This window comes from Lutra lutra, chromosome 1 (genome assembly GCF_902655055.1).
Source record: "Lutra lutra chromosome 1, mLutLut1.2, whole genome shotgun sequence".
NCBI lineage: Eukaryota > Metazoa > Chordata > Mammalia > Carnivora > Mustelidae > Lutra > Lutra lutra.
The window spans coordinates 218,258,474-218,272,536 of record NC_062278.1 but is presented as its reverse complement, the minus strand read 5'-3'; the positions used below and the strand labels follow the sequence as shown (position 1 = coordinate 218,272,536).

The window sequence follows — 14,063 nt, the reverse complement described above, 5'->3', positions numbered from 1 at the left end:
ATGATTTATGTAACAAAGTTAGTTTTTAAATTAACCCTTCTAAGGGGAAGCTCACAGGAATGTCTTGCCTCGCCTTCCTCATTACAAGCTGGACTCCTCATTATCTCCTCTGCCTGCACATTACCAGCATTGCACTGTAGTTACTGAAGTTGTAATAAGCAGACCTAAATTCAGGTTCTCCAAGAAATCACACAAACTTTAGATCTGCTTCTCTGTACTCAAATCAATTCCTTATCATACTCCTCCTAAATCCATCCCTTCCATAAATTAAAGCTCATCCTTTGATTATTCTAAGCCATTCTGTTGCACAACAAAGTAATTTATTTTCTCTTTAAACTAGGCCAATTTTAAACGTTCAGGTTTTAATATTTGTTTTACAATTTACTGGCACAAAGGCGACTTTTCGGAATCTTTGGTTCACACAACTTTCAAATTCAGCAAACGACCAAGAGTAACATTTTCTAGACAAAAACACACGTTTTACATTAATATACCACCGCTAAAATTCCATGCATAATTCACACACAGCCAATTCCTCTGTTAACAAAGAGACAATGCTGCTATTGGTCCCCAGTTATCCAAATTGGGCATCCAAACAGAATACCAAAAAGCTCTTTGGCCAGCCATTTGGAAAAGCGGGACTCCCGTTTGCAAATCCCCTCCCACCCCACTCAAATGTTTGGCAAAATCAAACATAGCTACTGTAACGTGAGCACTCACTGCCTTCCTGATTTCATTCGATTCCACGCCACCATACAGTTACATTTTTCAAGTAGTAAATCCACAGAAGAAATTCTCTCAGACACTTACCCTTGACTTTCCTTCAGCGTCCATTAAGAGCTCCACGTATGTTACCTCACCAACTACAAATCAGTTTCCAGACGACACATAAACCAAGGGAGAAAAGCCAAGAAAACAATGGGAATTTAGAACAATCGTCAGCAACCTTGTATGGAGCCTCTGCCTTATAAGAAAGCCCAGAAACACTCCATATTCTCTAAACCACCAAACTAGGCATTACAGGTGTGCAGTAAAAGTAGGTGAGACTCATTAACAATTATGTCCTTGATTTTCCTCCCACCACAAACAAGCTATTGCCACAGATTTCCATATCACCTTCCCTGTCTGAAATACTCACTCATGACTAGAGGCAATCCAAATCTACAGGAAAGAAGTCTGCGTGCTTCCCTTTTTTTGAGGAAGGGAGGCAAACGTTTTACACAATATACTTTCACAGTGAAAGCAGGTAAGCAGCGCACAAGCTGCAAAGCCACTGAACTGAGCTCAAATACTAACTACAAGGCCGTTCAAGTGTGTATATGCTCAAAGGCGCCACGTGGTGTGGCCGGCCACACGGGTACAACCCGTGCGACTGCACATGGCCCTGCACTTAGGAGGGCCACGCACTTAGTTTAATCCTCTGATGTTAATCTTGAAATCCTTAATATTTTAACAAGAGGCCTCCCGTTTTCATTTTGCATGGGGCCCCATAAAATCTGTAGCTGGTCCTGCACACGGCATCAAGCTCCAGAACTGCCAGAAGTAAGATGTTCCGGTATCTGATCATAAACCAGAGCAGCATCTGGATTCTCTTCGGTGGATTAATAAGCCAGGCTTTTTTCTTCCTGCTTTCTCAACCCCCCCAGTGAAAGACACAGATAAATGCAAATGTAGAGCTCAGTTTGCAGCTAGACAAGTTAAGATTCAGATAATTCTGAACTACATAAGGGGGGGGGGGGCAGAAAATAAAGCATTTCAAAAGATTTCGCAGATTTTCCTCAAGGTTTGGATTGCCAATTCATGACCACCATGACCAGAGGTTAGAACCCATCAAGAAGACAACCACCAAAATGGCTGCTGAACTTGAAGATGGCACAAAAAGAACAGAAATTTAGTGTTAACTTGGAGAAAACAATCCCTGAAGCAGGCTCTCCAGAGTCAAGAAAGTGCTTCTGTCCTCAGGAATATCCTTTTTTGTTTTTTAAAGGATGATTTATGATGGTAAAGCCTTCTCCAATTCTGTATTCAAGTTTGGTTCAACAGTACAAGGGTCAAAGTAAACTTCTTAATGGCCTCAAGTCGCGCCTATTCTAATTCCTTTGCTCAAAGGAATTCGGATTATGAGGATTTTAAAATAATAGCAGGGGAAGATTTAAATGTAAGATAAAATTACTTTTAAAATAAAATAATTTTAAGGGCATATTTATTACTAATATTATCTGCACTGCAGTTGACAACATGAAGGACAAGTGTTCAAAGTCCCCTCCCCTTGTCCTTTCTTGGAATGTTACAGAACCAAACCAGCACTTTGCACAAAACAGGAAGGAGAATCAGTGCAAAGAAATGAAAAAAAGAAATAGGGACTGGTATAATTTAACTTTTGGAGGATGCACTCCAGTTGGGCAAAAAGAAAATGATCACAGCCAAGGGACAGACATACAAATTGGCTTTATTTTAATCTTACAAAAGTAAAGCGATTCCAAAAAAGGTGCAGCCATTCCTGAGGCCATGTTTTTAAAAAGCCATTCATTTCAACAGCAGCAGCCATTTGAGGACCAACAGCCTTATCTCCACTTTGATAAAATGCCAAATAGTGTCAATACAGTGAAGAGACCTCAAATTTATTTTCTACAAGCTGTTAAATACCATCTAGTAACCTTAAAAATGAATCATCACAATATCTAACTCAAGACAACTGTAACTATGTTGTCAGAATTCAAATACTGTTGCATTTTTAAGTTTCTAGTCTGTGTCCATAAAGCTGTCACTGACTGCAACCTAGACACCAAGCAAGTCCAAACCAAACTTTTTTTTCCAAAAAGCTAGGTTTAGAAATTGGGACTTTTTCCACCTAACATTCTAGTGATGGCACACATCCAACTTCAATCCTCTGCACCAAAACTTTGCTTAAAATATCCCTTTTTGTGTTTCCCCAAATGGCATCGTTGTTTGGTAAAAACAAAAAATTTACATTTAAAAAACCCTCCATCCTATCAGGTTAGCCACAGGTTAGGCAGCTGCTGTGGCTCTAGCACGAGTAGTAGTGTTCCCAAGGGAGCATCAATAATAACCAGGTCCCTCATACATTCCCAACCTCTACCCTGAGAGTGCACATCAATTCAGAGATGTAAGCAAATCAGGGTGACAGGACCTGCAGGAAGATACTAGCAGACCGCCTCTCTGTTGTTAGTTCTACAGTATTACAACAAAAGACCTGTTTAGTGTAGTCAGTACAACTAGCAACAAAACACTGAAGGTGAAATTTGCCACCTAGTCTGGTCACATCCAAAGAAAGGAAGTTTAAAAGACCAAATCAACCAGAGCACACGAGCTAGGACTGAGAGGCAGAGTTAATAAACTGGTAGCAGCAACAATCTCGCCCAAATGGAATTCTCAGGTTATTGATGGAAAACTACTGTTGCTCCTCTCCCTTCCTAGATATGGATGGGATCTAGGGAATCCCAAAAGAAGGTTCTAGGAAATTCTACTGCAGCTCTGAATATCAAAACATCTAAATGAAAGAACTAAAACTGTAAAATCTAATGCCCAATGTTTTCACCTACCTTGATTTTAAAAATGCTTCAACAAATCACCTTGAACCAACATTTACATGATTAAAAACACCGCCTCAAGCATAAAACACATCAAGAGGATAAGCAGAATGAACAAGTAACCCAAAAAGAGTCAGGAGCTACTGTGATTTAACAACTGCACATATTTTTGTAACAAACACTACTTGTGTCTGTATTCTCATTTCCTTCGAAATGGACCAAAAAAGAGAGGGAGGACAGAGGCCAAAGCTTCACTAAAGAGAATTCATATGTGAAAAGGCCTATAATTTAAAGGCGAGGGTGGAGGCAGAAGGCTCCACAGAGCAGGGCACGTTATCAAACACACCCCTCAGGTGGCCACGCTTAGAGGGGTGCACAGAACAGATGCTCATTTTAATTTGGAAAGCTTGTGTCTTTAATATACAGACAACCTGAAACCTGGCAAAATCATTACTCTACAGAAGGACTACTTCATTTATGGACGAGTTAGAAAATCCGTGAGCCCCTTCTTGCTCCGACTTCCACGGTGAAAGAAGACTACCCACTACCAGGTTGGTGGGGCAGGGACAACCCAAGTGTCCCACAGACACAAATGTGTTAGCGTTACAGGTCTTCACAAAATGCAGGCTGAATTTTCAAAAAAAGGAAAATACGAAGGAACAAAGAGACTGGATATGGATTTTTACTTATATTTAAAATAAAGTTTAGGGCGCCTGGGTGGCTCAGTTGGTTGAGCCTCTGCCTTTGGCTCAGGTCATGGTCCGGGAGTCCCAGGATGGAGTCCTGCGTCGGGCTCCCAGCTCTGCGGGGAGTCTGCTTCTCCCTCTGACCCTCTCCCTGCTCATGCGTGCTCTCTCTCTCACTCAAATAAATAAATAAAATCTTTCAAAAAAAAAAAAAGACAGAAAGAAAAGAAACTTTAGCTCCACAACCCCACAATGTAGGCTGTCTTCAAGAGCCAACAAACACTTTCTTTTGGACTACACTTGCTCTCTGAGCCTCAGTTTCCTAATCAGCTGGAATTTGAAATTTACTTAAAACAATCCCATCAGGGGCTCCGGGGCGGCTCAGTGGGTTAAGTGTCCAACTTGGTCTTGGCTCAGGTCATGATCGCAGGGTCATGGGACCAGGCCCCACATTAGTATTCCACACTCCGCATGTGGAGTCTGCCCAAAACACTCTCTCCCACTGCCTCTGCCCCAGCACACGCACTCTCTCACACGCACTCTCTCAAAATAAATATATCTTAAAAAAAAAAAAAAAAAAAAGGCCATCCATTAAATGAAGACAGAGGATTAAGTGCTTAAAGAAATCTTTGCTTACACAAGTTAAACTGACTGCTGGTAAACTTGGGATTGAGAGCAAACTCCATCACTGATGTTCCTTTATTCCTCACATGGTGCTCCCATGTTTACTCACTGCAGGTCCAGCTCAGGCCTGTCTCTTTACAAATGCCCCACCTCGATGGTGCCAACTCCCTGGTTAGGTCAGGAGAATAAGCAGCCCAGTAATGAGCTTTCTTCACCCACAGAGGACTTCGCAGTAATGCAGCACAATGTGATTTAAGTTTAAAATTCCCAAGGTCACCTTTTTCACCTAGTCCTTAAGGTCAAACACGTTTCATGTGATCCCAATCTGTCTCCAGTGATGAAAATCAGGTAGGCTTTGAGACTGTGAAAGCATCTGCAAACTTGACGTGACAATCTCCAATCCTGATCTCCAATTACACTCTCAATTTTTTTTTTTTCAATTTAGCAACTCTGTGGTGTTCACAGCAGCCATTTGTCCCATGTACTATCTCCGTTAAAAAATCAGCATGATCAAAAGGAAGGACAACAGAAACCCTTCCTCTGTTCCATGAGGACACTTAGGGCAGGAAGGGCAAAGCTCCCATTGATTCTACAAACTATGAAAGCTGTTTAATCCACATCCGAAACTTGCCGGGGGGGGGGGGGGGGTGCAGGAGCCAAAAAAAAAAAAGGGGGGGGGGGTAGCCTGGCTCAGAACAAAACAAAGTTCTCAATACTTATTTATTTTTCTCTTTAAATTCGTCAGTGCTGATTTCATGATACTGCCACCAAATAGCTGGGCCCCAGACAAGCTCTGTGATCCCATCCAGGAGAAAAAATAAAGTGACCAAGTCACACAATCACTGTATCATTAATAGGATCTCCTAGAATGTTGCTAAATGTTCAAATTTAAGACAGAGTATATACACTTGGTGGCCAAGAAGGGGGGAAAGATCAGGAATTAGGAAGGGGTCCATGAGGCATCTCAGGCATGGTTAGCCTTAGAAAAGCTCCTGTCTTGCCACCTGGAAGCTACTAGTCCACTTCTGAGAGGCAGCAGTTAGACAGTGTGGCAGTAACAGGACACTTTCTAGACCTTTAAGCTGAAGACAACTAATTCTAGCTTATTCCGCTGGTTTCCTGAAATAACAGAACTCTTAAGATGCAGGCCAATAAAGTGGCAGAGCTGTAGTGAGTCAGGTACCCACAGCCGGCCCACTCCGGAGACGACCTTGCGACTTTCAGGGTGGTAAGTGCCGCCAGCTGCAGTGACAAGTCTTCAAAAGACGAAAACTTACAAGAGGCTTCAAGTAAATACTTCAGATCTCCGATAACCACCTAAGCATATTATCTGTATGCCAAGACATGAATGAATGCAATTTTAAACCTAACAAAAAGGAGGACATTTTTGAAGAGACCTGTGTAGGTGAACAGTAAATTTCTTCAGACCTCACGTGCTGAACAGAAGCATTACCGTAAAAAAATTCTCTTATGAAACTCTTTCACCCACAAGACAAGTAATTTAAACAGAAAAATAATTAATTTAACCTATACAGGGGAGCTCTAAACAAGAACATTTTAAGATTTGTTTAAAATAACTTATTTACTGCACACCTGTAATTCTAAATTACACCACCAAAAAAGTACACTGAAAGGGCTGAGCCAGGGCATTCGTAGCAGTATGCCAGGGGAATATGAGAACCAGTTTGGAAGTATCCAAATAAACCACCAGGCTGGCCCCACACTTAATAGGAAATTGAGGTGAACTGCTTCTACATCCAGAAACGTCATGGCTGCTGCTGCTACCAGCTTTAAGGCTTCCAAAACTGAATTACTGAATGGTAAAGCAGTAAAAATGTCACCTACTTTATCCATCATGTCCCAAAACTGGTTCACACACTCCTAAAAATAAAAAAATAATTTGGCCTGCAATCTCATACAAAATTCTAACAATTGCGTTTTCAAAGCCACATTCCTGGTTCTTGGAACTACTATACCTTATTATCAATGGAAGTATCAATTCAGCGGTTCAACCAAATCACGAGAACACAAATTTGGGGGTTATTCCAAAAACTAATTCGAATGAGACCCAACTGTACTGTACAGAAATTCTAAGCTTGTATTGAAGCAGCAGTCCCAAAAACCAAGAACACTGCATCTGGGATGCCACATGACACGCCCTTCAGACAAAAAGAAGAAACTTCACTCTTGCCCTAGGAGCATTGGCAGGAATGATTTGGCTGATCAAGGCAGGAAAACAAATCTCACACCAAACGTTTTTCCATCCATGTTATCTGGAGAACTACTACATGGGAGCAGCCTACATGAATGTACAGAGAAGTTCACGGTGCCTAGTGCTTCTGGCATGTCATGGTCAAATTAAGTGATGGGACAATGATGGCAGTGGGCCAGTCATAATTTCAAAACCCAATGCTGGGAGCACCAGTACACATACCAAAATGGCCTATCCAAGTGGCATCTCTGCCACTGAATGTTAATCATTTGACAATTCAAGCTTGAATCTCTTTTCATTATGAATGCTCCAGAAAACCAATACCTTTCAGTCCTTCAAAAAGACTCCATTTAAGGGTAATTTGATTCTAGGTTTCCCTTGGAGACCTCAAGGCATCAGACACATTGTTTCTCTATCAGTAGTTTTGTCTAAACCAGGGCTGAGCAATCTCTTTAGCCCTGAGTGCCACCAGCAGGGCCAAGAATCAGGAAAGAAAGGAAGACAAAAGCACAGAACAAGAATGTGGAAAGAAAGAGGATACACATGGTGTGCACAGGGGGTGAGGCAGAGGACCACGGGGACAACCAGCCTCCTAGGACCTCCTGGTGGCAGCAGAGCTTCAGTTGCTTCCCCTGCCCGAGGCCAGAATCTGGACACTGGGCCGCTACCGAAGTGCGCCTGAAAGCAAAGCATCATGTAGCAGATGCCTTATCTGGAGCTCTCCGATTGCCAATCTAACCCAGGTTTCTGCCCAGGGAAAAAGCCTAACAGTTTAAATACAAGCTAATGGTTTAGAATTTAGAATCTGAGCAGCACAAGTTCCAACTACCAAATTTTGATCCCAGGAAGACATCCACAAAATTTAAACAAACTACCTTCCCTCCAGAATTAAAAAGCTTTAAAAAAAATTTTAAAGGAAAAACCTCTCCCACCTAATATGAAGAAATCAAAAAATTTCCTCAACACAAAGAGGTTCCCCTCAAGCTTAATCAAAGCCCTATTAACCATATTAAGCCAGTAAAATCATTTGTAGGCCAAAGGACCATACAAACCACCCTGTTTGACACACAGGTGCATGACCACACAAAAAAGTAGGGTGGGTAAAGCGGCTTAACTCTCAAGCGTGGACAGAACACATGCTCTACCCAGATCAACTTCCACTGACAAAAAAATAACCAAGGAATTAGCCACAAAAGATGACACATCAACCTTCTTACCCTACTCGACCACCAGTACCATTACCTTTTTCTTTAACCAGGTCTTTAAGTGACTGCCATTTCACATCAAAAGGTATGTTTGTAATGAAGGCTCTGTATCTTTTAGTTGGATTGGCATATGGCTCAAAGCGATTGCCTCCTCTTTTTATGTTTTTCTCCTTCCTCTTCTCATTCTGAGTAGGTCGCTCTCCTTCACTGAATTCGAAGGGAAAAAAAGGGTCCATATGTTAGCACAATATGAAAGACAGTATTTGATTTGCCAGGTTTACAATTCCACACAGTTACATCCAACACAAGACTAATATTGACTTTGATCTGACACATTCAAACTCAAGTGCTCATAGAACAGAAAGGTACAGTAGTGCACTCCTTAAAACCCACTTATCAAGAAGCCATTCCCAAGAAACTGCTCTCCTACGCCTTCATACACTCCTAGGGGCTTTAACAGAGATGGGAAAAAGAGGCCAACTCCTGGCCCAAAGTGCTTTAACTTCATGCCAGAAACAGGAAAAGAGAAGGGAAGATTTGCAAGACTATATGGAACAGAAATGAGCTGGTGCCTGTAGGCCCAACCAATTTTAACCTCACAAAGAAAAACTATCATTTTGTTCTGGGGGAAAATTTTTTTTTAAATAGGAATATAAAATGGTGCAGCCACTACAGAAAGTTTGGGCAGTCACTCAAAAAGTGAGAACACATAATTACCATATGACCCAACAATTCCACTCCGGGGGTACAGATCCAAAAGAAGTGAAGGAGCAGATACTTGTATGCCAAACAGCAGCATTCTTCTTAATAGCCAAGAGGTGGAAACAACCCAAGTGCCCACCAACAGATGAAGAGAATAAAGAAAATGTGGTATAGCCATACAATGGAATATTATCCAGCCACAAAAGGCATGAAATGCTTGCTGATAGCTGCTGCAACACAGATGAAGTCTGAAAACACTATACTAAGCAAAATAAGCCAGGGATAGAGACAGAAGAGAGGTTACCAGAAGCTTGGGGGAGGTGGGAATGGGGAGTTACTGTTTCACAGATGAGTTTCTGTTTGGGATGATAAAGTTCTGAAAATGGACAGTGGTACAGTGCACAACACAGCACTTACTGCCACTATACACTTAAAATGGTTAAAATGACAAATTTTATATATATATATTTTTACCACAATAAGAAAGTTTTTGTTTTGTTTTTACCAGAAAAAAGCCATTTTCTATACAACCCTAGGAAAACTGAAGTCTAACCGACCCAAATGGGTAAGACAATACACAGGAAAAGATCCCAACTTCAGCTAAGGCGGCCTGCTTTTTCGGCACGGCTTTACCTGTAATATTCTTTACCTTTGTGTGTCCGGCATCTCCACACTAACACTTCATTTCTAAGCTCCACAGATACAAATTCGGTTTAGGTTAGGACATGACGTTAAGTTTCAGAAGAAAAGCAAACTTCCAAAAACACAGAACCAGACGTCAGGCTGGAAGCTTAGGCCACAGCACAGAGAAACAGATCGCTGCGTGCAGCCCGGGGACCACGCATGGGCGGGCCAAGTGAAGCTACTCCACGAGCTGCCCACTCAGGTGCAGCGACCACAGGCAGACACCAGTGAGAGGTGACCAGGAACAACTGGGATCTGGCAGACATAGGAAGTTCCTCCACTTCCTGCACTGCGTCCTGCACTTTCTGCTTACCAACCCCTATGCTTTCCACCGGTGAAAATCCAGCAACTCCCAAACCACAGAGCCTAGCAGAGACTTTGTGATCCATGACAAAAATGGGAAAACAAAAAGCCAAGATTATGGTATTAATGATTTATAAGCCTACCTTTATTTAATTAAAGGGCTGATATTTATTCTAGGATATGTCTTCCTTGTGTGGGAGAGGTAATGTTCAAATACAAGATGACAGCTAGAGGACTTTGTTCTTGTAACATATTTACTCGGATCTAAAAAATAATTTTTTTTTTTTTAAGTAAGCTATGTGGGGCTTAACCTCAGGACCCTGAAATCAAAAAGTCACATGCTCTACCAACTAAGTCAGCCAGCCACTCCACTTGGAAAATTTTTAAAGTTAGCAACTTTTTGTAGCCCCAAGGTTTTGGGTGTTTTTTTTTCCCCTCTGGGTCCCTCCTATCCAAACACAAGGGTTCCAAGTGGTAACCCAGTGAAGGTATCCTCGCCTAGGCAAAAGTAAGGAAGGCAGTTTCCTCATGATTTCACACATATCAACATGCAATAAACAGACTTCCTTCACAGAGGCTAGCAGATATGGAGGGACACAGCTACTGCAATCCGCAAATTCCTAGAATTCTACTCTGTCTACCCCAAGTTAATAACAGATCCTCCTCAGTCTGGCTGCACAGCACAAGCAGATCTCAAAGGAAACCCTCAACCATCACAGAGGCCACCTGCCTACTCCGTATGAAAGCTCCACACCGAACGAAGTCTGCCCGACAGAGCATATTTGCCAACGCGTCTCTTGCTCCTGGCAGATAAGAAGGCAAGTGTTAGTAAAAATTCATAAAATGCAGAGCACCAACCATGGACCTCCAGAGAGGGTCTGTGGACAAAAACGTATTTTAATATAACTGGTCTTTTGAAACCCACACGCTCTATAATTACATTAAAAACCATTATTCTGACACAAGGTCCATGACACAGTAATAGTCCCCATCTGTGTTTTCACACACCTGCTTACCTCATCTATCAGTTACAAAATATATAAATAACTAATTACAGTCAAAGCAGCTAACAAAGTGTCCAGCCCATATTCTGCAGATAATTACGGCTAAGAACAGGCTAGCTACCCAGTCTGACCACAGACGCTGGTATCTGGTTCAGGGTTAATCCCCATCACATGGCTGACCATCAAGAAAGCAGCTCAGATGGATTATGTCCAAGATGTGAGCACAGCACTCTACCCAAATCTTCCTCTGGCTAATCATTTCCACTGTCTGAGAAGTTTCATCCCAAGTAAATGGAGTGAGAACGATCTCGTCACTTCCAGCTTCTTAAAAAATTTACATTTTCATAAACTCAGCGATCACCAGCAACCTTTTTCTTTTTTTTTTTTTTAAAGTAATCTCTATGCCCAATGTGGGGCTTGAACTCACAACTCTGAGATCAAGAATCACATGCTCAGGGCGCCTGGGTGGCTCAGTGGGTTAAAGCCTCTGCCTTCGGCTCAGGTCATGATCTCGGGAGTCCTGGGATCGAGCCCCTCGTCGGGATCTCTGCTCAGCAGGGAGCCTGCTTCCTCCTCTCTCTCTGCCTGCCTCTCTGCCTACTTGTGATCTCTGTCTGTCAAATAAATAAATAAAATCTTAAAAAAAAAAAAAAAAAAAAAGAATCACATGCTCTACCAACTGGGCCAGCCAAGTGCTCCTTTCTAAAATTTTATTTTTTCTTAAATAATCTCTATACCACTAATCCTTCTTAACACAGAATTGTAAACCACCCTCAAAGATATCTCACTCAATGTACATATTCAAATACAGCTAATAGAGTTCTAAGAGTGGTATCCTGAAAAGTTCGTTTTTAAAAATGTCCAGGGGCGCCTGGGTGGCTCAGTGGGTTAAGCCTCTGCCTTCAGCTCAGGTCATGATCCCAGGGTCCTGCTCCCCCCCGACCCCCACCTGCCTCTCTGCTTACTTGTGATCCCTGTCAAATAAACAAAATCTTAAAAAAAAAAAAAAAATTGTTTTTTAAAGTAAAATAAAAATGTCATCATGCGTCTGCCTTCAGCTCAGGCCATGATCTCAGGGTTCTGGGATTGAGCCCTGCACTAGGCTCCCCTGGCTCCCTGCTCAACGGGAAGCCTGCTTCTCCCTCTCCTACTCCCCTGCTTATATTCCCTCTCCTGCTCTCTCTCTGCCAAATAAAAATCTGAAAAAAGTAAAATAAAATGAAATATCCAATCCCATTTTCTCATTTATCTTCAGGATAAAATTTGGGGAATAGTCTTCTCTAGCCCCAAGATATTTATAACACTTAACTCCAAAAACTTTTTAAAAGTACGTGGCTTTCTTTGGTTTGTTTCCATGTGGTTTGAAGATTTTATTCATTTATTTGACAGAGATCACAAGTAGGCGGGGGGGGGGGGGGGGGCAGGCTCCCTGCTGAGAGCCCATCATGGGACTCCATCCCAGGACCCTGAGATCATGACCTGAGCCAAAGACAGAGGCTTAACCCACTGAGCCACCCAGGTGCCCCCAAGAAGTACATTTTTTTAAGATTATATTTTGACAACACTGACAAAACTGCTCAATCCCAAACACCCCAAATTTAATTATAGACATTAAAAAGGTTAAACACACACCTACCATATGACCCAATCATCTTCAGCTAGATACTTTTCCAAGAGAAAGTGTATATCCATACAAAAACTTGAACCTTAAGTGTTCACAGCAACACTATTTGTAATGTCCCAAACTCAGCTATCTATGTACTAAACAAGTAAATGAAAAACCAAGTTGTAGTAGATCCGTAAATTGAAATACTTCTCAGCAACAAAAAGTAACAACTACACGCAACAAGAAACACTCGAAGAAACCAAACAAAAGGGTTACAATACAGTATGATACCATCATATAAAATTTTATATTTGAGAAAATCTAATCTAGCAAATTAATCCACAGCAGAGTTTCTCAACCTCAGCACTACGGACATTCTGGGACAACAGCTCTGTTCTGTGGGTCTGCCACGTGCATCCCCAACTTCTACCCCAGAGATCTTAGTAGCAACCCAATCAATCCTTCAGTCCTGAAGGTAAAAATCAAAAATATCTCCAAGACACTTCCAAATGTCCACTGGACAGAAATGCTGCCTGGGGATGGAGAAACAGAGGACTGAGAAGATTACAGAATGAGGAAAAAATGCTAGGATCATGGACACATTTATTCCCTTGACTCAGTGAGGGATTCCTAATATTGACACTTATGCTGCACATTTCCATTATGTACAGCTTATTGTGCGAAGAATACAATTTTTTAAGTTTCTACTTATGTTCATTAAATTTCAAACCTGATCCAATAACTTACTTGTAACTCCAACATAAAGTATCAAATATGGAATCTTTCACAACAACGGAAACTACAATAAGAGACCTACTATATCTCTTACTGATGCTCTCCTTGTTAACTGGCTCTCAATTCCCAACTGCCAATGAACACGGTCTATTCTGGCACCCAATCACCCACCTTAAGGTCTAAGTAGACCAAACAGAAATAAAAATTTTTTCTAACAGTCTATCAACCTATTTCACGATACATCAAAACACAAGCCTTGGGGCGCCTGGGTGGCTCAGTGGGTTAAAGCCTCTGCCTTCGGCTCAGGTCAGGATCCCAGGGTCCTGGGATGGAGCCCGCATCCGGCTCTCTGCTCAGCAGGGAACCTGCTTCCCCCTCTTTCTCTGCCTGCCTCTCTGTCTACTTGTCATCTCTGTCAAATAAATAAATAAAATCCTTAAAAAAAAAAAAAAAAAACCAACAACAAAACACAAGCCTAAAATATCTATAAATACCTCCGAGTCATGAAAATGAAGTATGTCTAATACGGCTTGGGAACTATTTCACTCACTGACTGCATTCTTTGAAAATCCATTTTTTCACGTCACTGCTCCACCGAACAAGAATTATACTGTACCTAAACACCGCAACTATAAGGACAATTCCTGCTCCACAAAAACTGCTCCATTTGCTGAGTCCCTAACCCCTCTTACGCTTCAGAGAGCTCAATACTCTCACCACTTTCACTTTTTCAATGAAGAGTATAGTCTGA

At 41.7% G+C, this 14,063-nt stretch overlaps 1 protein-coding gene across 13 annotated transcripts in view; it reads right to left on the bottom strand.

Moving 5' to 3' along the window:
* Nucleotides 1-14,063, bottom strand: part of HNRNPM (heterogeneous nuclear ribonucleoprotein M) — a 41,327-nt gene that overhangs the window by 23,146 nt on the left and 4,118 nt on the right. For 10 of the 13 annotated variants that reach the window (XM_047704946.1, XM_047704959.1, XM_047704968.1 and 7 more), the window contains exons 2-3: nt 8,316-8,485; nt 811-863 (exon numbers count right to left, since the gene is read on the bottom strand). The exons of 1 other annotated variant lie outside the window; for it this stretch is intronic. In XM_047704946.1, the coding sequence (XP_047560902.1) occupies nt 811-863; nt 8,316-8,485 (223 nt within the window). Of the gene's footprint in view, nt 1-810; nt 864-8,315; nt 8,486-14,063 lie in introns of those variants that run through there. 2 more of the 13 variants (XM_047705021.1, XM_047705030.1) reach the window with 2 other exon arrangements.